The sequence below is a fragment of the Myotis yumanensis genome, unplaced genomic scaffold, assembly GCF_028538775.1.
Source record: "Myotis yumanensis isolate MYYU_CA2020_CCGP unplaced genomic scaffold, mMyoYum1.0.hap1 SCAF_1, whole genome shotgun sequence".
Taxonomy (NCBI): Eukaryota; Metazoa; Chordata; class Mammalia; order Chiroptera; family Vespertilionidae; genus Myotis; species Myotis yumanensis.
The window spans coordinates 83,686,745-83,711,009 of record NW_027223752.1 but is presented as its reverse complement, the minus strand read 5'-3'; the positions used below and the strand labels follow the sequence as shown (position 1 = coordinate 83,711,009).

The 24,265-nt window shown below is 52.0% G+C and overlaps 5 protein-coding genes across 12 annotated transcripts; 2 read left to right on the top strand and 3 right to left on the bottom strand.

The window, feature by feature from the left end:
• The first annotated feature begins 56 nt into the window (after positions 1 to 56).
• On the top strand, positions 57 to 3,831 carry PSME2 (proteasome activator subunit 2). The gene is made up of 11 exons (XM_070406757.1): positions 57 to 164; positions 476 to 508; positions 924 to 986; positions 1,205 to 1,291; positions 1,396 to 1,426; positions 1,513 to 1,610; positions 2,706 to 2,774; positions 2,926 to 2,993; positions 3,175 to 3,229; positions 3,525 to 3,611; positions 3,704 to 3,831. The coding sequence occupies exons 1-11, from the start codon at positions 117 to 119 to the stop codon at positions 3,782 to 3,784; spliced, it is 720 nt and encodes a 239-aa protein (XP_070262858.1). The 5' UTR covers positions 57 to 116; the 3' UTR covers positions 3,785 to 3,831.
• A 999-nt stretch (positions 3,832 to 4,830) lies between these two features.
• On the top strand, positions 4,831 to 7,033 carry EMC9 (ER membrane protein complex subunit 9). 3 transcript variants are annotated; one of them, XM_070426929.1, is made up of 5 exons: positions 4,831 to 5,267; positions 5,393 to 5,469; positions 6,341 to 6,410; positions 6,499 to 6,593; positions 6,792 to 7,033. In XM_070426929.1, exons 1-5 carry the CDS (start codon positions 5,070 to 5,072, stop codon positions 6,970 to 6,972), a joined length of 621 nt encoding a protein of 206 aa, XP_070283030.1. In that variant the 5' UTR covers positions 4,831 to 5,069; the 3' UTR covers positions 6,973 to 7,033. The 3 variants fall into 3 exon arrangements, with proteins under 3 accessions (XP_070283030.1, XP_070283040.1, XP_070283036.1); XM_070426939.1 differs by having other exon boundaries at positions 4,833 to 5,013; positions 5,397 to 5,469; positions 6,168 to 6,410; XM_070426935.1 differs by having other exon boundaries at positions 4,833 to 5,013; positions 6,168 to 6,410.
• Positions 7,029 to 9,743, bottom strand: PSME1 (proteasome activator subunit 1). The gene is made up of 11 exons (XM_070426921.1): positions 9,590 to 9,743; positions 8,967 to 8,999; positions 8,797 to 8,859; positions 8,580 to 8,690; positions 8,449 to 8,491; positions 8,231 to 8,328; positions 7,897 to 7,965; positions 7,744 to 7,811; positions 7,588 to 7,642; positions 7,427 to 7,513; positions 7,029 to 7,248 (listed from the first exon to the last, which is right to left on the bottom strand). Exons 1-11 carry the CDS (start codon positions 9,626 to 9,628, stop codon positions 7,168 to 7,170), a joined length of 747 nt encoding a protein of 248 aa, XP_070283022.1. The 5' UTR covers positions 9,629 to 9,743; the 3' UTR covers positions 7,029 to 7,167.
• Positions 9,744 to 11,544: 1,801 nt separating this feature from the next.
• FITM1 (fat storage inducing transmembrane protein 1) lies at positions 11,545 to 15,076 on the bottom strand. Its single transcript, XM_070426918.1, has 2 exons — positions 12,700 to 15,076; positions 11,545 to 12,344 (listed from the first exon to the last, which is right to left on the bottom strand). Exons 1-2 carry the CDS (start codon positions 12,963 to 12,965, stop codon positions 11,732 to 11,734), a joined length of 879 nt encoding a protein of 292 aa, XP_070283019.1. The 5' UTR covers positions 12,966 to 15,076; the 3' UTR covers positions 11,545 to 11,731.
• Positions 15,077 to 15,165: 89 nt separating this feature from the next.
• DCAF11 (DDB1 and CUL4 associated factor 11) lies at positions 15,166 to 23,779 on the bottom strand. Of its 6 annotated transcripts, none has more exons than XM_070426884.1 (15): positions 23,675 to 23,779; positions 22,804 to 23,010; positions 21,802 to 21,929; positions 21,093 to 21,220; positions 20,754 to 20,818; positions 20,344 to 20,444; positions 20,010 to 20,156; positions 19,742 to 19,796; positions 19,329 to 19,397; positions 18,918 to 18,975; positions 18,632 to 18,817; positions 17,747 to 17,900; positions 16,949 to 17,101; positions 16,048 to 16,154; positions 15,166 to 15,932 (listed from the first exon to the last, which is right to left on the bottom strand). In XM_070426884.1, the coding sequence occupies exons 2-15, from the start codon at positions 22,956 to 22,958 to the stop codon at positions 15,798 to 15,800; spliced, it is 1,641 nt and encodes a 546-aa protein (XP_070282985.1). In that variant the 5' UTR covers positions 22,959 to 23,010; positions 23,675 to 23,779; the 3' UTR covers positions 15,166 to 15,797. The 6 variants fall into 6 exon arrangements, with proteins under 6 accessions (XP_070282985.1, XP_070283003.1, XP_070282996.1 ...); XM_070426902.1 differs by having other exon boundaries at positions 21,802 to 21,874; positions 22,827 to 23,010; XM_070426895.1 differs by lacking the exon at positions 23,675 to 23,779 and adding an exon at positions 23,421 to 23,573.
• Between the last annotated feature and the right edge of the window lie 486 nt (positions 23,780 to 24,265).

Below are 24,265 nucleotides of genomic sequence, written 5' to 3'. Positions count from 1 at the left end.
GGCGGGGGGGAAAGAGGAAGGGGGTGGGGTTAAGGGGGGCGGGCCTGGATGTGGGGAGTGAAAGCGAAAGCCCAGGAGGCAAGCCCAGAGACCCGAGATCTAGCCACTGGAGCAGCATGGCCAAGCCTTGTGGGGTGCGCCTGAGCGGGGAAGCCCGCAAACAGGTAATGGGGATCGGGAAGCTAGGAGGGGGCCGGGGGGCCCTCCTGGATAGAGGCGAAGCTGGGTGTTCAGGGGGCCAAGGCCGTGCCGGAGACCTACCCCAACCTCTCTCTTTAGTGCTTTCACTTCTGCCCGGGGATTCCCAGATTCCTGCCCTCTGGCCTGTCCTCTGCACGGAGCATGGACTTCCAAGGAAATCTGGCTGGTGGTGGGAAAGGCCAGAGCCAAGTTGGAGGGCATTTAATTGGGGACGGGATCTTACTGTTGACAATTGAGACCCTTAACCAACATTCGGGTACTGCTCTCTATGCAGGTGGATGTCTTCAGGCAAAATCTTTTCCAGGAGGTAAGTCTTCTGGATTCAAGCTATTTGCCCCAGAATCTTAGATCGATGCTTAAGGATCACAACCTCTCAGAGTGACCCCCAAACCCACCCTAGACCTGGGCCCTACTTCCCTTATCAAGCCTTCACCCGAGATAAGCACCTAATTGATCTCTACCTCTAATTTGATATCTTCTAATATTGTCCCCATTTCTGCCACTTCTCTCTCCTCTTTTGGTGTGGAGGGAGACGCTGTGGCCCCGATTAACCTTGGATCTACCACTTCCCAGTTGGGCAAGTCCCTTCATTTTTCAAGACTTCAGTTTCCTCATCTGTAGGCCTTGGATTCAGTAATTTTCAAGGGCCCTACCAGTCCCACTTCTCAGACAGCTCACTGAGTCTTTTCTGTGATTCCCCACCCTTGCAATATAATCCACAGGCTGAGGAATTCCTCTACAGTTTCTTGCCACAGAAGATCATGCACCTGAATCAGCTCTTGCAAGTGAGTAGTGTGGACCCCTTTTACTCCATCCCATGACCTCTGTCCTCTCCACCCACCCTCTCTAACTAACAGCTGGGCTCAGCATGCAGAGAACAGCTGTGAGTGGTGGACTGGGAACTTTAGGACGGTGTGAGGCCTGAGCCTAGGTTGCGAGGGAGAGGGCAGGTGGGATGTGTGGAGGGAAGGTCGGGCAGCCCCTGACAGTAAGCTTTGTGCAGGAGGACTCCCTCAATGTGGCTGACCTGACCTCTCTCCGAGCCTCACTGGACATCCCCATACCAGACCCCCCACCCAAAGATGATGAGGTGAGGCACTCAGGGGGTGGGGTTTAGACGGTAAACCCAGTGCAGATGATGGCTCTCTAACCTCCATGACTTTTCTGAAGCTACTTTCACCCTTTCTACTTTAGATGGAAACAGATAAGCAGGAGAAGAAAGAAGGTAAGAGAAGAAGGGGTAGCTAGGGAAAGGGAAGTGGCACTATGACTGCTGGATAAGAAGGGGCCTAAATCTCCTCTTTTTCATAGTCCCTAAGTGCGGCTTTCTCCCTGGGAATGAGAAGGTCCTGGCCCTGCTTGCCCTGGTTAAGCCAGAAGTCTGGACTCTCAAAGAAAAATGTATTCTGGTAAGCCTGGGAACTGAGAGAAATAGAGAAGACAAGCCAGGCCAGGCCCTGGTGTCCTTCAGAAATGCAAGTCCTTCATTCAGGAACCTGTTCCTGAAATAGGAAACTTCCTCCTGTGACATGGGTTTAGATACTTTTTGTTCTGCTAGACCTCTGATATCACAGTGGTATCCCTGAAATCAAAGACCGTGCTATATTCACCTCTATAACCTCAGAACTCACTGCTATACCTGGTGGATAGTGCAGATGCTATAATATAGTGGGTTGATTTAAGAGTTTCGGCCCTAGAGGAAAACTGCCTGGGCTCAAATCATGACTCTGTTACTTGCGTAGCTGGTTATCTTAAGTAAGTCACTTAGATGTTCTATGGTTCAGTTTTTTCATCTGTTAAGTGGATATAATAAGAATATGTAACTTGAGCCCTAGACGGTTTGACTCAGTGAATAGAGCACCGGACTGTGGACCAAAGGGTCCTGGGTTCGATTCCGGTTAAGGGCCCGTACCTCAGTTGCAGGCTTCTCCCTGGCCTGGGTCCTGGTCAGGGTGCGTGTTGGAGGCAACCAATGATATGTTTCTCTCACATCGATATTTCTCTCTGTCTTTCCCTCTCTTACACTCTCTCTAAAAATCATTGGAGCCCTAACCGGTTTGGCTCAGTGGATAGAGCGTCAGCCTGCGGACTCAAGGGTCCCAGGTTCGATTCCAGTCAAGGGCATGTACCTTGGTTGCAGGCACATACCCAGTAGGGAGTGTGCAGGAGGCAGCTGATCCATGTTTCTCTCTCATCGATGTTTCTAACTCTCTATCCCTCTCCCTTCCTCTCTGTAAAAAATCAATAAAAAATATTTTTAAAAAATCAATGGAAAAATATCCTTGGGTGAGGATTTAAAAAAATAATAATAACAAATAAATAAATAAAGCAGTTTTTTAAAAAAGCATATAACTTGAAAGATTAAATGAGATGTATAATACATAACACAGTACTTAGCACATAATAAATGCTCAATTAAAGATAGCTGTTATTATGAAATAGCAGAAATAGGAAGAACCCAGTAAGTTTGTTGAATGATTCCGACATGATACCTCTTCGTGTAGGTGATCACGTGGATCCAGCACCTGATCCCCAAGATTGAGGATGGAAATGACTTTGGGGTAGCAATCCAGGTAAGAAAAGGGTATGTGAAGACATTAAGAGCTGGGAGAGACTTGGGGAGTAAGGGATAGGAGCTAGACATACTGGGAGGAGGAAGAAGATGGTGAGTGAAGACGGGAGGAGAAGTGTTTTCTTTACCTCCCATCTCTTTTGTCCCCGCAGGAGAAGGTGCTGGAGAGGGTGAATGCAGTCAAGACCAAAGTAGAAGCCTTCCAGACAACCATTTCCAAGTGAGGGCAGCAAGAAAGCCACCATGGGCGGTGGGGGGTAGGGGAGCGGCTATGGGGACATTTTTTGTGACTCCCAAAGCTAGGCAGTCCCATTGGGATGATGGGGGGCTTTGGGAAGGGTCTGAGAGAATATATCTCTCTGAATGCTCATTCTTGTGGTTACTCCCCTTGCTTCTGGCAGGTACTTCTCAGAACGTGGGGATGCTGTGGCCAAGGCCTCTAAGGAGACCCATGTAGTGAGTAGATTGTCTACTAGCCTTTCAGCTGAGGCTGGCAGGTGGGAGGGTGAGGAAAGGGGAATAGAAGTCCTCTTTGTCTTGTTTATGACCTTCCCAATATGGGGAATATTAAGGTAAAAGCATTGCCTAGGAAACCGATTGGGGTTTCAAAAATATTGACCCCTTTTTTTGTTTGGCACGATGGGAATCCCGTTTCTTGTGTAAGGGCTCATCCTCAAGTTACCTATTCCCTGTATGAGGAAACCAGACTGTGTCTCAACCTCCTGACTCAGCTTTGCCTTCCACATCCCAGATGGATTACCGGGCCTTGGTGCACGAGCGAGACGAGGCAGCCTATAGGGAGCTCAGGGCCATGGTGCTGGACCTAAGGGCCTTCTATGTGAGTATGGAGTAAGCCCCCAAGGGATTTGGATGAGGGGGTAGAGAGGGAGAGCCAAGATCCTGACTGCTGTACTTCTGGCCTTCTTTCAGGCTGAGCTTTATCATATCATTAGCAGCAACCTGGAGAAAATTGTCAACCCAAAGGGTGAAGAGAAGCCATCTATGTACTGACCCCAGGGCTAGTAGGGAAATAAATTACCAATACGTTGTGTGGATTACCTCTGGTGTGTGTCATTCATTCAGAAAGCATTTACTGAGTGCCACCTTTGTCCAGACACTGAATGTGAATGTGGTGGTGGGAAAGGTAGGGGGTTCCAGGAAGACAAAGATGAATTATATGCCCATTCTGTTCTTAAGAAGTCATCCTAAAGAACAGGGTGGAAACTGTTACCTTCCACGAAGGCCATGAAGATAACTTGTATTGGGATTTTCACAAGATTATTTCCATCTGGGGGTTTCGTGAGTGCTTTCTGGAAGAGGTAGTATTTGGGCAGAGCCCTTATAGGAAGAATCAAGGTTTGGACAGACAAGAGGAAAGCTCTTTGGCTGAGGTCAGGGAATGAAGAAGGAAAAGCCTTTCATCCCTTGATGACCTCAGAGCAAGCCTGGAGAAAGAATGAAGTTTCACTGGAAGAATTACAGGTTAATGGTTGAACTTCTCAAAGTTGGGAGGAAAAAAAACTCCCAAGGCATTATGCTAAAGCAAATTACAGCACAGGACATTATGGGAAGGATGGGTCTGTATAGTTTTTTTTGTTTTTTTACCCTCCTTCAGCCAATTGCTGTCTTTGTTTCTGCAGATATTACATCAAGGAAACCAAAGGCCAGATAACCTGTAGTTGGCTCATTATTAAATGCAAGAGCTGGTCTAGAGTACAAACCCACTCATTTGATAGTAGGAGAAAGGTAATTCGCTACATGCCCAAGTTCAAAGTACCTAACGCGGGCTGAGCGGGCTGAACGGGCTGAGCGGGCTGACTCTGCGGGCCCTTCGGGGCGGCCGCACATCCTGCAATCACAGGTCCAAGTTGGCAGCCTAGCCAATCAGCGTGCAGGCAGTTCTCTTTACAGCTGTGGGTCCTTTCCACTCCGCTGGAGACAAAGGTGGGGCAAGTTTGGCTGAGGCCGGTGATTGGACAAAATGAGAACCTCCAAGCCTATCACAGAGCACCATGTAGTCAGCCCCCTAGAAGCTGGTCTGGCTCGGAGCGGGCGGCTCCGGGTCTGCGGCCGCCCCCTGGAGGCGGGCGGGCGCGGGCGGCGCGGGCTCGGCGCTGCAGCATGCTCTCGGGCCGCCTACGTCCCGGGCCGGATTGGAGCCAGGCTCCAGAGCCAAGGCACCTTCGAGCCCAATCAGGGTTACCACCGAACCTAAGCGAGGAGGCCCAGGAAGGCCCAGGGTGGGTGTCGGGCGCTGGAGGAAGCCTCGCAGACGCGAGCCGGCGCCCGGTTCGCCATGGGGGAGGTGGAGATCTCGGCCCGGGCCTACGGGAAGATGTGCCTGCACGCCGCCCGGTACCCGCACGCCGCGGTCAACGGGTTACTGTTGGCGCCGGCGCCGCAGTCGGGAGAGTGCCTGTGCCTCACCGACTGTGTGCCGCTGTTCCACAGCCACCTGGCCCTGTCCGTCATGCTGGAGGTCGCCCTCCACCAGGTGCGGCTGCTGGGCGCGCACCACCCACCGTGAAACCCCCAACTCCCCGAGCCCCAGCCTGTCCCCGGCCTCTAGCAGCGTGAACACCCGCAGGCCGCCGACTGATGGCCCCTTTCCCATGGCAGGTAGATGTGTGGGGCGCGCAGGCCGGCCTGGTCCTGGCTGGGTACTACCATGCCAATGCGGCTGTCGGTGACCAAAGGTGAGTCGGTGGCCGGAGGCGGAAGGCTAAGGGTTAGGGGGTGGGGGTGGGGGTGGTGTCGAGAGAATTCCTCTGGGTCATTCCTTCCATCTTTCCTTTATCAAAACGCTCAGGAGCAGGGACTGTACACCAGGCACGAGGTTGGGTACTGGAGCGAGGAAACAGAAATGTAAAGACGCTCTGGAGGAGCGGCGGTGGGGTGGCAGGATGACTGTGTGTAAGAAAAGGCTGACACTTGTTTTAACCGGGGTGCCCCTCCCCCAACTGCTAAAAGAACACAGGAAGCCCAGCAAGCAACTTAAAACCACAAAATGTCTTTTCTATAAGTAGAAAAAATTACTTATATGTTAATAATATATCTGGTATACAAAGTATACATAGTTTTGTAATGTACTTTTCTTTCATTTAATAAATAGCTGACATCTTTCCATCTCTACACCAAGGTCTACCTAAGCTAAGGCTATGTAATATGAATAAGGATGTAACATAATTTATTGAATGTCTATACTGAATATTGAGGTTGTTCTGATTTTTTATTATAGTGCCCTACTATTACAGTAATTTCTTTATAAGTGGACTATCTGGGTCAGCATATGTACAGCATACAGTCTAAACGTGGATGGTTATGCCAGCTTACCCCCAAGACCACCTTTGATTTCCACTCTCACCAGCAGTGTCTGAGCACCTATTTCCCACAGCACTCAAGCATCAAGCAGTCCTGCATGAAGCATCAAGCAGACCTGAACCCCCCAGGTTAACTACAGGGAAAGGCAATCACTGCATCCATGTCTGTGAGATCTGGAAAGCACAGCTCAGATGAACAGGGTCTCTCCAGTCGGCTCCTCACTCCTCTGATCTTCCCTCTACACAGCCCTGGGCCCCTAGCCTTGAAAATCGCTGGGCGGATTGCAGAATTCTTCCCTGATGCGGTACTTATTATGGTGAGGCTTGGGTTTGGAGAAGGGGGGTGGAAAGAAAGTAGGAAGGCGGATCCTTGAAGCTCTCACCTGCCCTTCCTTATCTACGCAGTTGGATAATCAGAAACTGGTGTCTCAGCCTCATGTGCCCCCAGTCATCGTTCTGGAGAACCATGGTCTCCGCTGGGTCCCCAAGGACAAGAACTTGTGAGTGCCCCACTCCCTCTACTTCTTGGAAATCCAGTGTCCTTGGTTCTGTTCCAAGGGTCATTCTCTAGACCAGTGGTTGCCAACCGGTGGTCCTTGAGGTTCGAAAGGTTGGTGACCGCTGCTTTAGACCTAACCTCTGTTATGTCTGGCCCCACTGCCTGCTGAGTTTGACCTCCATGAGGGTTATTATTTCAGAGTGATGTGGAGGGACTGGGAAGAGTCACGACAGATGGTGGGAGCACTACTGGAGAGCCGGGCCCAGCAGCACCTTGTGGACTTTGACTGCCACCTTGATGACATCCGGCAGGACTGGACCAACCAGCAGCTCAACACCAAAATCACTCAGTGGGTTGGTCCCACCCATGGAAATGCCTGAGCCAGGGCCATGGGGTGTATGTGTCAGGATCCAATAAAGAGACTTGAGCTAGTGAATACCATTATGACTATATTTATTGTGCCGAAGAGGCAAGTGAGGGAGAAACCTCAACTGGCAGGAGGTGGCACAGTCTGAAGTTCCCTGTCAAAGACAGGAAGGTCTCTGCTGGACGCACTACAGTATAAGAGGAAGCTCTCAATAGATCATTCCCTTTGTTTCTCCTCTGGGCTTCTTGAGCTTCTCAAAGTTCTTCAGGATGATATCATATAACACAGCCTATAGGACCAGGGAGGAATGGGGATCAGCCATAAGTTCCCAGTGGCTCTGTGCCTCATTTCTAACCTTGAAGAGACACAGAGCTTTGTCACCCTTCACCCCCAGTTTGCAGAGTCAGGGGATGGGTGGCCTGGGAAAGCTGCCTCTGCCCACCCCTGCCCCACCCTCTCCTCCTCACATAAGCGTTTCGGATCTCCATGACCATTAGCCGGATGTCCCGGTACTCTGCTTCATCCAGCTCATGCACCAGTTGCCTGTAATCACCCTGTGGGAGACCTGGGTCAGGGCTGACTTCAAATGCGTCCTTCCCTTCATACACCCCACCTGGGTCTCACCTACCACATGGGGCTGCTTGGCTGCTTTGGCCACGGCGTCTCCCCGTTCAGAGAAATACCTGTGGGAAATAGAAGGGTGTGGAGTGGGAGAAGGAGAGACCAAGCCTCTATCCAAGCCAAAGGCAGAGAGTGTAATGGGTGCAATGGGGCAGACACTCACTTGGCGATTTGAGTGTGGAATCCTTCCAGCTTGGTGTGAAGGGCGGTCATCAGCTCAAACACTTTCTCCTGGGGAAAGAATTCAAGGAGGAAAGTGGAAAACAGCATGGACTAGAGAGGTAAGGAGGGCAGAGGAATGAGGCAGTGCTCTAACCTGGACAGCCACTCCAAAATTGTTTCCATCCTCAATCCGAGGTATCTGCAGCTGCAACCAGGTGGTGACCTGGGAGGAGGGAATAGCATCAAAGCCACATCAACCCCTCAACCCAATTCCCAAGTTCCTGTCCTTCCTTGCTTCCTGCCATACCTCCACCTTTTGGTGGAGGTATGCCAAGGCCATCCTGAGCCCTAGGGCCTAAACTTCTGACTTTGTGGCTATGCCTTCTCCTGCTAAGACCTGGCAGGTCCCATGCCCTAAATGGCAGGGACCAAGGAAGACAAGGGCTTGACCTAAGGCCTAGAGGTGGAAGTGAAGTAGGAGGGCTCACCAGGTTAAGCTGCTCAATGACATCCTTGATCTCAGGCTTTAGGCGCTGCAGGAGGGTCAGGATCTTCTCGTTGCAGTTCACTGGGCCACAGGGAGGACCTAGAGAGTGGGCAATAGGTCAGTCACACGGCTGGGATTGAGTGAGGGGTGGGGAAGTGGAATCCTTTAGGAGGAGCTCCTGGAAGATAAGACTCAAGACCCTTCCCACCATAGTGGTACCTTTGTCTTCATCGTCTTTCTTCTTTTCATCCTTGTCTTCCTTCTGCAGGGAAAGAATGGCTCTTGGGAGTCAGGTGTAAGGCTACTTCCCCCCATCGCTGGGTCCCTCCTCCCAGCTCTTCCTGGCTTGCCTCCTGTTGTTTCTTCCGCTCTTCCTTCTCTTTCTCCTTCACTGGGTCAGGCACTGGAATGTCCAATGGGGCCTTCAGATTGCTCAGGTTGGCTTCATTGAGAGCTGGCTCCTGGCACAGGGGAGGAGGGAGGCTGGAGGCAAGGGCATCCTCGTGGCCCCTAGAGTCTCCCCCTTGGCCCCTACTCTTTATAAAGCTCCCTGCTCAGCCCCAGTACCTTTAAAAATGCATCCAACTCAGAAATCTTCTTGGGGAAATAGCTCCCAAGCAGGTTCTCTGCCTGTGAATGAGGTGGAGGTGGGAGAAGTTGGGGGGGAGAGGGGGGGGCGGTCAGAATCAAGCAGTGGGAATTGAATAGGGATGGGGTGCTGATGGGGCAGGTCTTACCTTGGTACACAGGTCTTCACGGAACACATCTACCTGTGGGACACAGGCAGCCTTTCAGACACCTGGCTTTATGGCCAGTTCATCTGAGTACTGTTCCCTTGGGGTTGTGTAGGGCCTGGCCTGGGGAAGGGTGGAGTGGGTCCCCTTGGGGCTGGGTTTTGGGGATGAGAACCTTCCTGGCGGCGAAGGGCGAGTGGTTCAAGTGAGAACAGATCCCTCGGGGCTCCTGGGCTGTGTAAGGAGAGGGGTGAGAGCCTGCTGCGCCCGGGGCAGGGGCGCAGTGCCCTGTGTGGTGGCCCCGGGCCCTCCCCGTGGAAAAGGCAATGCGGTGGCCGGAGAGGCCCCGCACCACGCCTGTGTGTGGGCCCGGCGCCGGGCCAGCGGACTTCCCCTCCACGCTAGCTCTCCGCTTCGCCTCGCCCCGCTGCACCTCGGCTGCCTCCCCTCTCCCGGCGGCCGAGCGCCCCGGGACTGCTCGGGGCTCAGGTGCTCCGGGCTTGGAGGTCACTAGGGCTCGAAGACTGACCCCCAGTGTCGGGGAGCGGGGGCCGGATCACCCACGCCCTCAGCCTTTGGGCGCCACGCCTCCCTGATGGGTCCTTCCTCGGACCCGCAGCGCTCACCTTGGCTTGGGCTTCAGGCTGGACCCTGAGCGTGGCCATGGCTGGGGCGGGCGGGGGTCCTAGCGCCGCACGAGGAGCGAGGACTGGGCTCGGGGAAGGGAAAGCGAAAGCAGCGCGCGCAGCCGGCTGGCCTTCCTGAGTAGCGGGGAGTGGAGGCGCTGGAGGAGGCGGGGACAGGCCCACGAGGGGGCCGGGTCGGGTGGGGTGGGGAGGGGTGAGGCGTGCGGAGCCAGGCGGCTCGGGCTCCCCCTAGAGCCGGAGGGGAGCGTTTCCACTGATCTCCTCCGCCCGCCCCCCATCCCGCCTCCCTGCTCTCGACGCCCCGCCTCCTCCCTCACCGGTCTCCTTTCCACACCTGTGCTCTCTGTGCTCTGATTCTCCCCTCTCGGCCTCACCAGGCGTGCCCTCCCTCTACCCGGCCAGTGCCCGCCTTTGGACTCCCGCACCCCGCCTCCCGACTTCCCACTGGCTCTCTTCTTCATCTGCGGGCCCTGGGACAGGGATAAGCCTTATCCGGTGCTCTACCATCTTTCCTCAGTTGTGGAACAAACCTGGCTTCCCCCCAGCCCAGCCAGCCTGGGTCCCTGACGCCCCAGCATCCTCTGGCCAATGCAGTGCCATTCAGACCCCAACCCAGACTCCAGTCAGCTCTCTCCTGACCCTTGTTGAGGCCTCCATTCCTCCATAACCCGCTCTCCACACAGCTTTTGGAGATTATATATATGTATATATACTACTGATTTCAGAGAGGAAGGGAGAGAGAAACATCAATGATGAGAATCACCCATCACCTGCAACCCAGGTATGTGCCCTTGACTGGCACTGAACCCAGAATCCTTCAATCTGCAGGGCCACGCTCTATCCACTGAGCCAAACCAGCGAGGGTGCCAAGTCTCTTACAAAGCATCCTGTTTAAGTACCTTCATAGCACTTATCTCTGATATCTGTCAGTTTATTTTTTGAGGCTAGTGTGGTTTAGACCAGAGTTTGGCAAACAAACCTTTTCTGTAAAAGGCCAGGTAGTAAATATTTTAGGCTTTTTGGGCCATATAGTGTCTATCACAACTACAGTGCTCAACTCTGCCATTGTAGCAGGCAAGTAGCTATACCTAAATGAATTAGTGTGGCTAGGTTCTAATACAACTTTATTTATGGACACTGGAATTTGAATTTCACATAATTTTCACATATCATGAAATATTCTTTTAATTTTTTTTCAACCATTAAAAAAATGTTAAGAACCTTTCTTAGCAATCAGGCAATACAAAAACTGGCCACAGGAGGGCTGTAATTTGCTTATCCCTGGTTTAGAGACAGATAACAGACCCATAGTGCCTGGGTTTATAATCCTGATTCTCATGTTTATTAGCTGTGAACAAGTTACTTACCCTGTGCCTCAGTTTTCCCAACTGTACAATGGACATACTACCTACTTCATGGTGTTGTTGCTGTGAGGGCTAAATGTGTTAATTTATATGAAGAACTTACACTTAGAATGGTGCCTGGCACAGAGTAAGCACAATGCAAGTGTTAGCTATTGTTATTTATGAGTTTATCGTCTGCCTTCCCCAGTAACCAACCCACTGGCCCCCAAGCAGCAAAAAACCTAGTCTTTCTTATTCACATGGCATGGAACTATCCTTGGTTCAATAAACATGTTAAATAAATGAGTACACATGGACCCCTATGAGGAAGACAGGGTAGAAAGGGTCTCTAGACAGGCAGGCCCCTGCGGAAAGCAGGGGCAGGATTCAGTGGGAGAGACAGGAAAAATAAATAAACCAGGCTGGAGGTGGGCACCTGCTCAGCAGGAATGCTGCCCATACCTACGGGCACCGTTACCTGCCCTAGCAGTGCCACTCCTTGACATCAGAGCCTCAAATAGCTCAAAGTCTGTAAGGACTAGGAGAATAAAAGGACAGCAGGAAAAATGGCCATCAAGCATAAGGGAAGACATTCAAAGTTGGTAACAGCAAGGAATGGCTGAGGAACCTCAGTGACCACCAGCCTCTTATTTATTTATTTATTTCAAATATTTATTTTATTTTCCAGCCTCTCTTTTTGCCCTTCCCACCCTTTCCAGGTCCCCCCAACCAAATGATGAGAGGGGCCAGAGCCAGGCCTGACGTGCCTTGACTTCTTTCAGTTACGCTTGCGGCTGGAGTGGGGGCGAGGGAAGAGCCCATGACCAGGGCTCCCTGGAGACCAGGGCTGATGATACCAGCTGCCGTAGGTGAGGTACCAGGCAAAGGTGCCCACTGCGGCGCCCACCACCTTGTGAGTATACTGGTGGAAATAGATGACAGTACAGAGCAGCAAGAAGTTCCAGAGGCCCAGTAACAGCACGTTGAGCAGGAAGACGAGGCGCAGGGGCGCACCAGCGGGCAGCCCGTGGGCCAGGTACTTGGCAAACACTGCTGCTTCCTCCGCCATGAGCAGGCAGCAGAAGGTGAGCAGGAAGGTGTGGGAGGAGACCGTGTAGCCCCGCCACTGGTGGCCAGCTGCCAGGCAGCTGCGGCGGTCAGGCAGCTCATGGAGCAGCAGCCCCTGGGGCAGAGGCTCAAAGCAGGAGCCGGTCAGGTCCTCGATGAGCAGGAAGGCCCGGCCAGCCCCCCGCCACACAGCTGCCCCCACCACCAGCCGGCTCAGGTGCCGGGCAGTCACTGCCACACGCCGTGTAGCCAGGAACACCACCAGCAACACGAAGCCCCCCAGGAAGGTGCATGTCCAGCCCCATGCGGAATTCACAAACTTTCTGTGGGCAGAGAAGAGGGGAGATTACTGAAACCCTTCTGCCCCTCTCCCCACTCTGGTCTGTATTCCCCACTGCTGTCCCCAGTCCTACATTTCGTCACTGGCTGTCTATTTCCTGTGTCTTATACCTCCCACCCCCATCCACCCATTCAGCCTGCGAGGGTCCATATTTCCTCTTCAGTCTTGCTCCCAACTTCCCCTGGACCCCCAGTGCTGGCCCCCTCCCCCTTCTCTGACCTTCTCTTCAACCTCCTAGCCTATTTTTAGTGTCTGGCCTGGCAGGAGGACAGAAGCCTGGAGGGAGCTAGGATCCCAGAGTGCAGGGAGCCGGCGCCCCTAGCCTCGAGTGGACTCACATGTTGAAGAAGTTCCCGTGGCTGGCGAAGATAGTCCGAGGGTTGACATGGAACTGAAGAAGGGGCCCAAAGATGACCACTGCTGCCAACCAGGCATGGTACAGGCGCCGTAAGCAGGGGCTGCCCAGGAGGCGGGCAGCCTGTTCACTTCCAAAATACAGCAAGGCAGAGGCCACCCAGAGCAGCACCTTCACCAGGCAGCCCAGCAATGCCCGGATTCGGGCCCTGGCCCCCAGCCCTGCCCCCACCACCGGCCCCCGCTCCATGTTCCCTCCCCTCCCCACTAACTGCTTGCTCTGCTGGGCAGCTGAGGAGGGGCTGATGGGGCCCCCCCCCGGGCAAGGACAGACAGTGACAGGTGTGGCAGACACAGAGCAGAGCCCTGTTGGCAGCTGGCAGGCGGGGGAGAGGGGCGGGGGGCAGTAAGGGGCCAGGGCAGAGGGCTGCCACGTCAGCAGGGACCCAGCCTCGGGTGCGTCTGGATTGCTGCCTGTGTCCTTTCTATTAACGCCGTGTCCCCCTGGTCCTCTAGGTCTGTCCCCAGCTCTATGTTCTAGTTCATGTCTTAGGGCCAGGACTGCTGTTTAGGGTTGTCTTTGACCACAGACTGCTTGGGGTCTGCCTACTTCTGTTTGGTCAGCCAGTCATCCCCACTCCATCCCAACTTTACTATGTGTTTGATTCACAGGGAAATCAGGGGTCAGAAAGATAAAACTAACCAAATCTTTTATTAAAAAATCTGTGTCTCCCTCATCATCAGTGTGGTCCAGCCCCTTTCCTCAGGTTTGAGCACAAAACAAGGTGCCTATGCACTGCACTGTGTCCAATCAGGCCACGTTAGGAGACCATGACCCCAGTGGCTTGGCTCAGCCCCAGCTCGTCTGGTCTGAGGGGCTCTGAGGGGCTAGTTTGGTCCCAGGGCTGCTGTGTGAATGCACAAGACGTTAGGTCTAAAGGGGACCCTTCTTTGGTATGTTTATTATGATGGCCAACAGATGAAATTCAAGTGACCTGACGAAGGCGTACTATATGAGACGGTGATGGCCCAGATCGGACTCTCAAAAGACCCAAGGATTAGATTTACTCCCAGGTGATGGGGAAGGAGAGGAGGAGACCTAGCAGGAAAATCCCCAGCCATCAAAACCTTAGGTTGTGTCCTCTAACCAATTACTCTGGGTCTCAGCCACACATAAGACTTGGCCTCCCACCCTGGCCGGGTGGCTGTTGGGAGTGTCGTCCCACACACCAAAAAGGTTGCGGATTCGATTCTTAGTGAAGGCACATACCTAGGTTGCAGGTTCGATCAGTATGGGAGGCAACTGATCAATGTTTCTCTCTCACATCAATGTTTCTCTATCTCTCCCTCCCTTCCTCCCTCTCTCTTTAAAAATCAATAAAAACATATCCTTGGATGAGAATTAAAAAATAAAATAAAAAGACTTGGCCTCCCAACCTGACCACTGAGGCTGGAGCTATAGAGCAGGGAGCAACTACCTAAACAAAATCCTTGTTATTCAGTAACTGTTTTGCGACCCTTTTGTCTTCCTTCCTCATTCCTCAAAACTGGTGGTGGGACTTCAAAGCACAGTGGAGACCAGCAAAGCAGTGAAAGGAATGAGCGAGCAAGCAAGGACACCTGGGTTCTGGGCCCAACTGTATGACTTTGGGAAAACAACTAACCCTCCTTGGTCCTCAGCACCCTCATCTGCAAACTGATCAAGATGGATTAATCAGCCAAGCCAGTGTGGCTCAATGGTTGAGTGTCAACCCATAAACAAGGAGGTCACAGTTTGATTCCTAGTCAGGGCACATGCCCAGGTTTCGGGCTCGATCCCCGATTGGGGGAGGAGGGCATGCAGGAAGCAGCCAAACATCAATGTTTATCTCTCTTCCTCTCAGAAATCAATACAAATATATTAAAAAATATATAGTTGACAAAGAAAGTTTTCATTGTAATTGTAAATAGTTGGAAAGGACATAATCTTAAAAACGGCCTTGAAATGTGAGGAAAGACGGATCAGAACTGGATGCGAACCCTAGTTCCCTACTGGCTGCACCATCGGCTTCTCTGGGGCATGCTGCACGCCTCCACTTCCTCAACTGTACAAGGGGCGGCTGTGGGGGTGGAGCGCCCAGATGGGGCCTGGCATCAGTGACCATCAGGTTCTCTGGCTCTGGGTGATTTTTTCTTGTAGACTAGACCAGTTCATGCAAGTGTGCTGACCTAAGATGTGCCTATTTCCTGCTCTCTTGATTTCTGCTTGCTGGGAAGTTTCTAAGTTGGTGAGGGACTGCCTATTAAAAGGCTCAGTTAAATGATTTTGGTATTTCCTTACATCTTGGGCATCAAAGGGATGTCTTTTTCCCATAGAGCAGCAAATCTGAAGGCTTTGTTGAAGCTGTTTTCTTGACTTGAGAGTATAAAAGGCCTCAGACAGGAAAAAGAGAGACAGAGAGACACCGAGCCAGGTTTCCACAGAGAGTTTATTGAGGGAGCCAAAGCCAGTGAGAGGACCAAGGAGTCCTACTCAACATCCCTCCTTGAAGCCGCTGGCCTCACACCACAAGCTGGCATACCCTAAAGACCCAGACACAGGAAAGAAACCACATAATTCCCACCCTAGGAGGGTGCTGAGGACCTGCCTTCCCCATCCCACCCTCCCCCAAAGGGCTGCAGCTCGAGCCATCAGGACCTCTGATTGGCCAGGCTAATCCTTAAGGTGAAGGCCAGGCAACGGGCCTGCCTGACTGCTCGGGTCAGACATGGCCCCAGGCATCTACTCTAGGAGCTAACACCTAACATCCAAACATGATTAAAAACACTCAGGACAGTGCTCTTGCTAACGAAGGCCACACCCAAAATAAAGGCAGTCCTGCCAGACCCCAGCCAGAGATAGAGACCCAAGCTGAATGAGGGGTGAGACTGTGAGGAGACCCACGGGGAGGATTTTCCAGAGCTCAGTTAGGGCCTCTGAAAGCCTGGGCTTCTGTTTCTCCCCATCCAATGCCAATGACTCCCCAAAAGGGAGTCCCTCAGAAGGGAGAAAGGGAAGAGAGCTTATCAAGAGGCTCAGCCACATATGGGCTGGAGGTCAGATCTACTGGGGCGAGGAAAAGGCTGAAGAGGGGTGGGACACTGAGGCAGGAGCGCTGGGGTGTTCCTCAGACTCTGGCATGTCATCCTGGAAGTACTCAGCCTGGCGGTACTGCCACAAACGCAGGTTCCCGTCCCACTGCAGGGCAGAAGGTGGCAAGTAGTCAGGGGGTGCTGCTCACTCCCAGGTCCAAGTCCCAGACATGCACTGCCCGCGCCCCCCGCCCCCCCCGCCCCAACTCTTGCAACCTCACCGAACTGCTGACAATCTTCTCCTCAAAGGGGTGCCAACTGACGTCACGCACACAGGCCTTGTGGCTGGTCAGCTTCTTCACGATGTGCCCACTGAGGAGGTCATACACTGTTCACAAAGGCCAGAGTGGAGAGGCTGCCATAGGACCTTCTGGCCACCCATCTCTCTCTGAGCAACACCACCTACCCACCTCTCAGGCAACTTCCCACTTGCCTAGAGTAACAAAACCCACAGCAGAGGATGGGGCTGTTTCTCAATTTCTTTCCCCTTTTCCCTACCTCAGATTGAGGGTATGGTCTAGCAGAGCTCAGATATCTCTGGCCCTCAGCTACATTTCACAAGGTCTACACTTAAAATGCAATGTGGCTTTAAAGCTGTTAGCAGCCATTTTCTAAAAAGCCCACAAGATCTGGAAGGCATCACCAAAGTGAATAATAAATGTCTCCAGAGGTACGAGAGCCTGGTGTTTCTTATCTGGACGGGGCGCACCTTTCTCTCATTCTGGTGGGTCTCCACCTGAGTGTGAGACTTCAGGCTCCTTATAGCTGCAGCTGTGTTGGTGCATTTCTCCTGCTCTGGGGCTTGAGTGTCTTTGTGTCATTCCTTTTTACCTCTGTTCCCTCCTACCTTTCATCTGCAATCTCTCTTCTTGACTGGCTACAAAACAACCGCGTATATTTTTGGTAATCTGTTATGTTTACTGACTAGAATTCTATGTTCCTTGTCTTAATTTAAAAAGCTGATGAATAGAATGTTTTCTGTTTCTGTTTAAGCCTCCCTTGCTTTAAGCTAAATTCACTTCCACTTGTAGATGCCACTGAGTTTAAGGTGGTCACTGGAATCATTAACCTGAGAAACATTCCTGCCCTTCCCAAGATTCCCTGTTCTGACACAATCCTTACCAACCACTTTGCCAGTGGAGCAGCCACTATAGATGAACTGCTGGCCGGTGCTATGGGTCGGGGAGAATCGGCATCGGATGAGGGTATGTAGCACCCCATGGCCCCGGTAGGTCATCAAGGAGCTGTCCCCTGGGAGCTTCAGCTTCCGCCAGGCTGGGTAAGGGTGCAGGGAGAGCCCTAGGTTAAGAGTCTGGATTCTCCCAAATCACCAATCCTTAGCAAAGATCGATGCTCAGAATCATTTTTCCAACCCTAACTGGTGGCTCTTTCCCCACCTAACAGTCAACTGGTATTCACCTACAGTCAGCTGGGATTCCTGCTGATTAAGATACTGAAATACTTTCATATTGGTTAGTTCTGAGTGATCCCCAGCCTCCAACCCTGGGAACCCTTGGCTCACCCCATGGTTCAGCAAACAAAGAGTTAATACTCTAGGCCAGAGCATATTCACTGTGCCCATGACAGCCTCTCCAGGGGTTAAATATTGTAACTACTACCCCTGACCCTTCACTGTCCATATCTCAGGCTCTACCTTCCACTCTCACCTTTAAAAAAATTAATTTCTTACTTATTAAAAATTTAAAAAAATGTTTTTATTGATTTCAGAGAGAGGAAGGGAGAGGGAGAGATAGAAACATCAATAATGAGAGAGAATCATCAATCAGCTGCCTCCTGCACGCCCCCTACTGGGGATCGAGCCTGCAACCCGGGCAATGTGCCCTCACTGGAATTGAACCTTGACCTCCTGGTTCATGGGTCAACGTTCAACCACTGAGCCGCACCAGAGGGCCCTCTCACCTTTTTTGGGCACCTGCTGCCAGCGGTAGTCCCAGTTTTGCTGTGTGGCAGCCTGGCGTGAGGCTTCCATGCCTTCCCGGCTGGAAAAGCGCCGGATATCCCAGAGCTTGATGGTCTGGTCTTTGGAGTTGGAGATGAGATACCGGGCATCACCCTGTGAATCCCAGAATAGGTGATGAAGTGTCAGATCTTGCAAATGTTGGTGCTGTCAGTCCAGCTCTCCTCTCCAGTTGAGGGGTAAAAACGCCAGTCCTCTGATTTTGCTGGCCTCTTTCCTCATCCAGGTGAGCTCACATTTTTTTTTATTGTTGTTAATCCTCACCCAAGGATATTTTTTTCCATTAATTTTTAGAGAGAGTAAGAGGGAGAGGGAGAGATATAGAGAGAAAAACATCAATGTGAGAGAGACACATCAATTGGTTGCCTCCCGCATGGGCCCTGCTTGGGGCTGAGGATTGAGCCTGCAACTCAGGTACGTGCCCTTGAGTAGAATCGAACCCGAGACTCTTCAGTCCATGGGCAGATGCTCTAACCACTGAGCAACCAGCGAGGGCTCACATCAGTTTTCTCCCTCAGATCCCACCCCCTGGTTATTCTTCAGCTTCTCTGCCTGAGGCACTGGCTGGGTCTCCTATTCTACCTTGGACTAACTGTGTTCTATTTTTCTTGTACGGAAAGCCCTGCTGAGCTCCACTGGTACCCATCAGTGTTGAGTACCAATGGATCTCATGTTTCCTGGCTTAAGCCCCTTCCCTAAAGTCCAGCTCTTGCAAACTTGGCTAATAAGGACCTTGGGCGAGTTTCCACACCAGTCCACTCTGACATCCTCTCCTCGACAACTGGAACCTTAGTAGCCTAGCTTCACAGTGCTGCCTCCCTGCCTACCTTGCTGTCAATGAAAGTGATGCCATCTTGATGTCCGGCCAGTGCACCCACAGGCTTGGGGTCATCCTCCCGCATGGTGCGTCGATCCCACACTTTGCAGATAGCATCGTCACCCCCGGAGAACAGGATTTGGGAGCTTATGTCAGCAAAGGCCACTGCATTCACATCATCCTCATGGGACTCAATCTAGGGAGAAAGAGAACAGGATGGATATCTAGGACTTCTTTCTGGGTCTTCTAATAGCCAAGGACTAGGAAGCAGAGACTCTAAGTCTTAGCAGCAATACCTGAAGGGTGCGCCGGTTCTGTTCTCGATCAAAGACATACAGGCAGCCGTCATTGGCCCTGAAAGGGAAGGGATAAAGAGGGTCCTGGAGACAGGACTGAGAGGACTGATGCTGTGTGCTCTGGAGAGTCCCTGTTGTGAAGTCCTGCTAAAGGGCAAACCCTCGTCTCTTCTTATATAGGAGGTAGAAGGAGTGTTAGCTGTGTTTGCAAGGAGGTTTGAGACCTCCCATCTCATTCTGGATAAACGGTGAGCAAGAGGTAAAGCGAGTCGTAAACCTTGACCTTGGAGAAGGGCTGGTTGTTCTCCACGATGCCCGAGTAGGGGCATCCAGTATAGTCTCTGTAACAGCAGAGCTGGTCTCTGGGAGGACTCTGTCTCATTAACTGAGGGCAACATCCCCCATACTCACCCTCCTAGCACTTCTCGTCCATCTGAGGAGACAGCAATGGAGAAGACAGCAAAGCGACGTTCATCTGGCCTGAAAAGAGCAAAGGAGGAGCTGATTAAGTGCACTTCCCTTCAGCCTTTGCTAATCCACATAGAACCTGATGAGGGCTGTAAGGCACATTTCTCAGGGGAAGAGAAGTCCTGCCAACACAAGCCAGAATGTGGATCACCTCAGGGAGAACCCTGAAATGATCTTGCAACCATCTATTTCACCCTGCTCCTCTGCTGACAGGACGGGTGGGTCCCTCCCAGGAATCCACACAGAGAAACTTGCAACCAGTGTACTTTTCCCTCTAAGCAGGAGTTCCAGTTCAAGAGATTTGCTCCTGGAGAGCCTTCCTTGAGAAGTTTCTGACCAGGAAGGGAAGCCAGTACCTTAGATCCAGGGCAGTGTGTGTGTCTCCCTCCCCGTAGATGTTGCAGATATGAACTAAGAGAAGCAAGAGAAACAAGAATCTTTCAGGGCTGGGGGAAGACAGGTAGAAGTGAAACTAGAGAGGAGATGGATCAAAGGGCCAGGATGTCAGACCCTGGAAGTGATCTTTCCAGGAGAAGGTGTAGAGTCCTGGCGCAGAGGAGGTGGGCATTTGGAGATCTCAGGTCCCAGGCTGGAGAAGACACCCGAGGTCTGGGGCATACTCACTGTAATCGGACCAGCTGGAGTATAGGAAATGGTTTCCATCAGGGGTGAAGGCCACATCCAGGACACTCCAGCCTACATCCCGGGCCTTGATGCTCTTGAATTTATGAAAGCGGCCATACCGGCAGTCATACAGTCTGATTGTCTGGTCTGTGTAAGTGGGGGCCAGGCAGAATTAGGGAATAACCTCCTCAAATCCTCCTATCAGACCTCTACCAGTGTATCTGAGAAGTGTGCTCTGACTAAGCATCCCTAAGTCAGGGTCTGGGCCTTTCTAGCCCCAGCCACAGGGAGCATTCCTTGTTCTAGGATAGTTCATGGGACCAGGGTCTGGTACCTTGGCAAGCAGACATGAAGATTTGACCATCTTTGCTGTAGATGCCACAGAAAGCCTTCTGAGAGTAGGTATCAGTGAAGCCCAGATCATTGGGCAAGAAGCTGGGGAAGCAGAGGGAAAGTAGGGTTAAGGGGAGCTCGGGATGAGAAGTACCCCAGTTAGCAGAATCCTAACAGAGCTGGATGTGAATACACGGGCATTCTTCTCTTTTGGCCTTGGGTAAAATCCCCTTTCATTTATTCTATCATCCTCTCATTTCCATACTTTTCCACTTTGTTTACTCTCAAAGCCTTAACCCCACTTAACCTAACCTTAATATCCCTGAGGATCCTTTAACACCTATACCTTCCAAATGTAGAAGATAAGACCTATCTGGCCCTTAGAGTGTCTCCACCAAGCCCCATACTCACTGAGACATCACTCGAGACTGTTCTCCAAGGGAGAAGCTTCCCCGGTGGCAGAGGCCCCGTTCTCTCTAAAGGAAGGGATTGGGGAATATTGCTAGCAGAAACACAGGGCCACTTCAGTCACGCCAGGCCCCCTCCTCCAAAGTTGTTGCTCTTGTTACAGAAATGGACACCACATATAGGATGTCCCTCCAAACCCTGGAGCAGGCTGGCTAAGAACTCTCCAGCTCCAGCACTTGAGGCTTCTTTGGAAAGTTTAATTCCCTCTTCTCTGGGGATGGCAGCACTTCTGGCTACCTTGATAGGCCTGCTGCCATGCTGGCGGGGGTTGGAGAGGCCTACCTGGTACAGCATTTGCGGGAAACTGTGCTCCCGGGCCACCCGCCTACGGCCCAGCCGCCCTGTGGCCAATTCCACTTGCGTCTTGATCTCATTGCATTCCAGCTCCCGGGTGTCAGGGGTTGCGTCCACTGTAAAGACCAGGAAGAAATTCCATCCTAGGTCTTTCAGCCTCAGAGGACAGTTAGCAGAACTGTACTCAAGCCCATTCAATGTGGCTGCATATACTGGGTCTTAAAGGACTCCCTCATTCCCTGAATTACCTCATCTTCTTTCAACTTAACTTATTATTCTTTGTCAAAATTAAAAAGAAAAAAGATTTTCTGCCCTGGATGGTTTTGCTCAGTGGATATAACATCAGCCCGTGGACTGAAGGGTCCTGGGTTCGATTCAAGTCAAGGGCACGTACCTCGGTTGTAGGTTCCCCCACCCTCGTCAGGGGTGTGTGCAGGAGGCAACCAATCGATGTGTCTCTCTCACATCGATGTTTCTCTCTGTCTCTCCCTCTCCTTTCCCCTCTTTCTAAAAATCTATGGAAAAATATCCTCAGGTGAGGAGTAACCAAAGTAAATAAATAAATAATACAATGAAAATAAATAAATAAAGTAACTACTGATAAGGAGAGACTTATTTCTAAAAAAAGAAAGAAAGAAAAAAGATTTTCCAATGAAAGTCTTCTGATGTTAGGGTGTCAGTCTGCCTTTCCTCTTACCAGGTGGGTTGTATCTGTCTCCAAGACGCCCATCCCAGGCACTGTCATGCTCTTCCTCGGAGTCCGAGAGGGCCTGGATGAGTTGTAAATTTGCTGCACCTCCTCCCTGCACCAACCTCACTTGGCCCCTGTGGAGATACCCCACCCCCCATGACAAAGGGAAAGGGTGCCTTTCCCAGACCAACCAGATTCAGAGTCAAGGGCTAGCCAGTGCTGAGACCACCTGGTACGCCACCCTCATACTGTCCCCATTTTAAGGTCTGAGGTTGACTAGACCTTGGCTATTATTTTCAGTCTCCTACAATTATCACCCTTGCAGCAGGAGTAAAGAACCCCAACATTACATGGAGACTGACGGACCTACTAAGTTAACTTCCCAGAGAGTTAAAAATTCTGAGAGCGTTTCCTTCTGAGTCTCTGCCCATGTAGTCCAGTATAGAACACAGTATTCTGAGGGGACCACCAAACTTGTCTTCTCCTCAAGGAGCCACAGCTAAGAAACAAAGCCAGTGTCACTCCCTTTCCAGCTAATTCCTGGTGGCCACTTGCCTCAAAGCATTCTTTCTTCAAGAGCAGGGTTATACTAGGCTAATTTAAACTTGTTTTTCAAGAAAATCCACATGGTCTCATATCACATGCAATTAACTTCACTAAAGTTCAACACCCACCTCCCCAACCCCTCACATCACTCCTTTTCCACCAGGGCCTTTTATCTTATTTTTAAAATTTACTTGGAAAACAGATTACATTTGTGTAGTCATAGCTAGAGAGGCTCTCTTCAACAGTCCCCGAAAACACAAGAGTGATATTTTGGTGACCCTCCCTGGGCAAGAACCGCTCTTCCTGGGTATGAAGCTCAGTGCTTAGTGTCCAGCAGAAAAAGGCTGTCGTGCTCAAACAGAACAGCTGTACCAGGCTAATCCCATTCCCTACCCTCTGTCTGGAGTTGGGACCAAGGGACTGTGGTGGCACCTGGTGGGGACACACCAGAGGGCAAGTTACCTGCGGAGGAGATAGGCCAGTACCTGGGCCAGATCCACATCTTCATCCTCCTCTTCCTCTTCCTCACTCCGACGCAGACCAGCCCCTCTTCGGGGCAAGCCCTCGGAGGAGTCTCCAGACCCGGATCCTGCGCTGCTGCTGTTCCGCGATCCCATCTTCTGGTCACAGCATCCTTAAGTCCGGTGCAGGCACTCCTCCTGTCACCTCCTTAGGTTTGGTGAAAGCAAAGCCTGCTCTAGAAATACTAGGGTCTCCTGGGATAGGGGTGGCTATCTCTAGGAGGGCGACACTTCTTAGGGACCAAGGGGACCCCTTTTTCCTTAGCCTGTGACGACTCCCCACGCTTCAGGAACACAAAGCTTCCCCAATCTTGGGAAGCCAAAAAAAGAAGAGAGAAGCCTAGGGCCCTGGCTCACCAATGAGAATCCTTGAGAAGAGGAATTTCTCAGTTTTCTGCCTCAAACTCACCTATCAAAGTCCCAGGAGGGGGTGGATTCCCAGGTAACCTCTCTGGCAGACCAATCACAACCCCTTGCAGAAGAACGCGCCTCATTAGCTTATCTCATCTAGCCAATCAGAAGCCTATGGACTCAGAGACCCCCCGACGCCCCCCTTACCGACCAATCAGAGTGCTTCCTTGTGAAAGTCGGCAGCAGCGACAACCAATGACGTTAGAATTCAGCCTAACACCCCCCTCCCCAGCCTCACGCCCACGTGTGTGCGAGGGGGGGGGGTGTGTACACCGAGGAGAGGAGGCAGGGAAGAGGCTGAGAAGCCCCTCCCACTGGAGCCGGCGGTTGCCGCCTCGCGCGAGACCACCCACCAGCCCGGAGCGGTCGCAGGAGCCGCACGGGCGGGAGGTCTTGTTTACCCCGACTGCAGCCACAGCGTTGGCCAACTGCTCCTCCGTCACGCGCCCCCTTCGTCACTCATCTGCCGGCTTCCCGGTGCTCGGACTGTTGACGTCACCCGACGCTCCTGACGGCCCCGCCTCCTTGGCCCGCTAACTGGACAGCTGAGCGCGGTGATTGACGGGTGGGTGGGAGGAAAGTGCGTGGGAGGAAGGGCGTCCGCTACTTGCTGGGAGGAGTAAGCGGGGAACCGTTTGTTTCCTGTATCAGAGACAACGGAACCACAATTAATAGGTGAGGGGTGGAGCTTATAAAAGACGTTGGTGGTTCGCTACCGAGAGGTGTCTTAGCAAGGGATACATTTTGATGTCGGTCCCTAAAATTAATGTGGTTTCGCACTTTTCAGATGATCTCTGAGCCCCCCCCCCCCCCCGCTCCAGCCTTCCTCTTGTCGTTGGTTGAAGCTTCAGTCGGCCCTACCAAGGGGGGTCGGCCCTATAGGGTGTGTTTAGATCACTGGTGGGGGACCCAGGCCTCCATACCCTCCTTTCTGGGTTTAGCTTCCGGAAGCCTTGTTCGCGTGGGGAGCGCCCTTTCTAGACCTCCCCTTA

Bases quoted from the DNA above. Each gene is read 5' to 3' on its own strand.
- PSME2 (XM_070406757.1), top strand. From the start codon at position 117: ATGGCCAAGCCTTGTGGGGTGCGCCTGAGCGGGGAAGCCCGCAAACAG. The intron at 987-1,204 runs GTGAGTAGTGTG...AGCTTTGTGCAG, and splicing joins ACCTGAATCAGCTCTTGCAA to GAGGACTCCCTCAATGTGGC. The intron at 3,612-3,703 runs GTGAGTATGGAG...GCCTTCTTTCAG, and splicing joins TGGACCTAAGGGCCTTCTAT to GCTGAGCTTTATCATATCAT.
- EMC9 (XM_070426929.1), top strand. From the start codon at position 5,070: ATGGGGGAGGTGGAGATCTCGGCCCGGGCCTACGGGAAGATGTGCCTG. The intron at 6,411-6,498 runs GTGAGGCTTGGG...TTATCTACGCAG, and splicing joins CTGATGCGGTACTTATTATG to TTGGATAATCAGAAACTGGT. The intron at 6,594-6,791 runs GTGAGTGCCCCA...TTATTATTTCAG, and splicing joins GTCCCCAAGGACAAGAACTT to AGTGATGTGGAGGGACTGGG.
- PSME1 (XM_070426921.1), bottom strand. From the start codon at position 9,628: ATGGCCACGCTCAGGGTCCAGCCTGAAGCCCAAGCCAAG. The intron at 8,492-8,579 runs GCAAGCCAGGAA...CTTTCCCTGCAG, and splicing joins AGCGGAAGAAACAACAGGAG to AAGGAAGACAAGGATGAAAA. The intron at 7,514-7,587 runs GTAGGTGAGACC...GGTCTCCCACAG, and splicing joins CAGCCAAGCAGCCCCATGTG to GGTGATTACAGGCAACTGGT.
- FITM1 (XM_070426918.1), bottom strand. From the start codon at position 12,965: ATGGAGCGGGGGCCGGTGGTGGGGGCAGGGCTGGGGGCCAGGGCCCGA. The intron at 12,345-12,699 runs GTGAGTCCACTC...CTCTGCCCACAG, and splicing joins CACGGGAACTTCTTCAACAT to AAAGTTTGTGAATTCCGCAT.
- DCAF11 (XM_070426884.1), bottom strand. From the start codon at position 22,958: ATGGGATCGCGGAACAGCAGCAGCGCAGGATCCGGGTCTGGAGACTCC. The intron at 20,819-21,092 runs GTAGGCCTCTCC...CCCTTCCTTTAG, and splicing joins TCCCGCAAATGCTGTACCAG to AGAGAACGGGGCCTCTGCCA. The intron at 20,157-20,343 runs GTACCAGACCCT...CCACTTACACAG, and splicing joins CTTCATGTCTGCTTGCCAAG to ACCAGACAATCAGACTGTAT.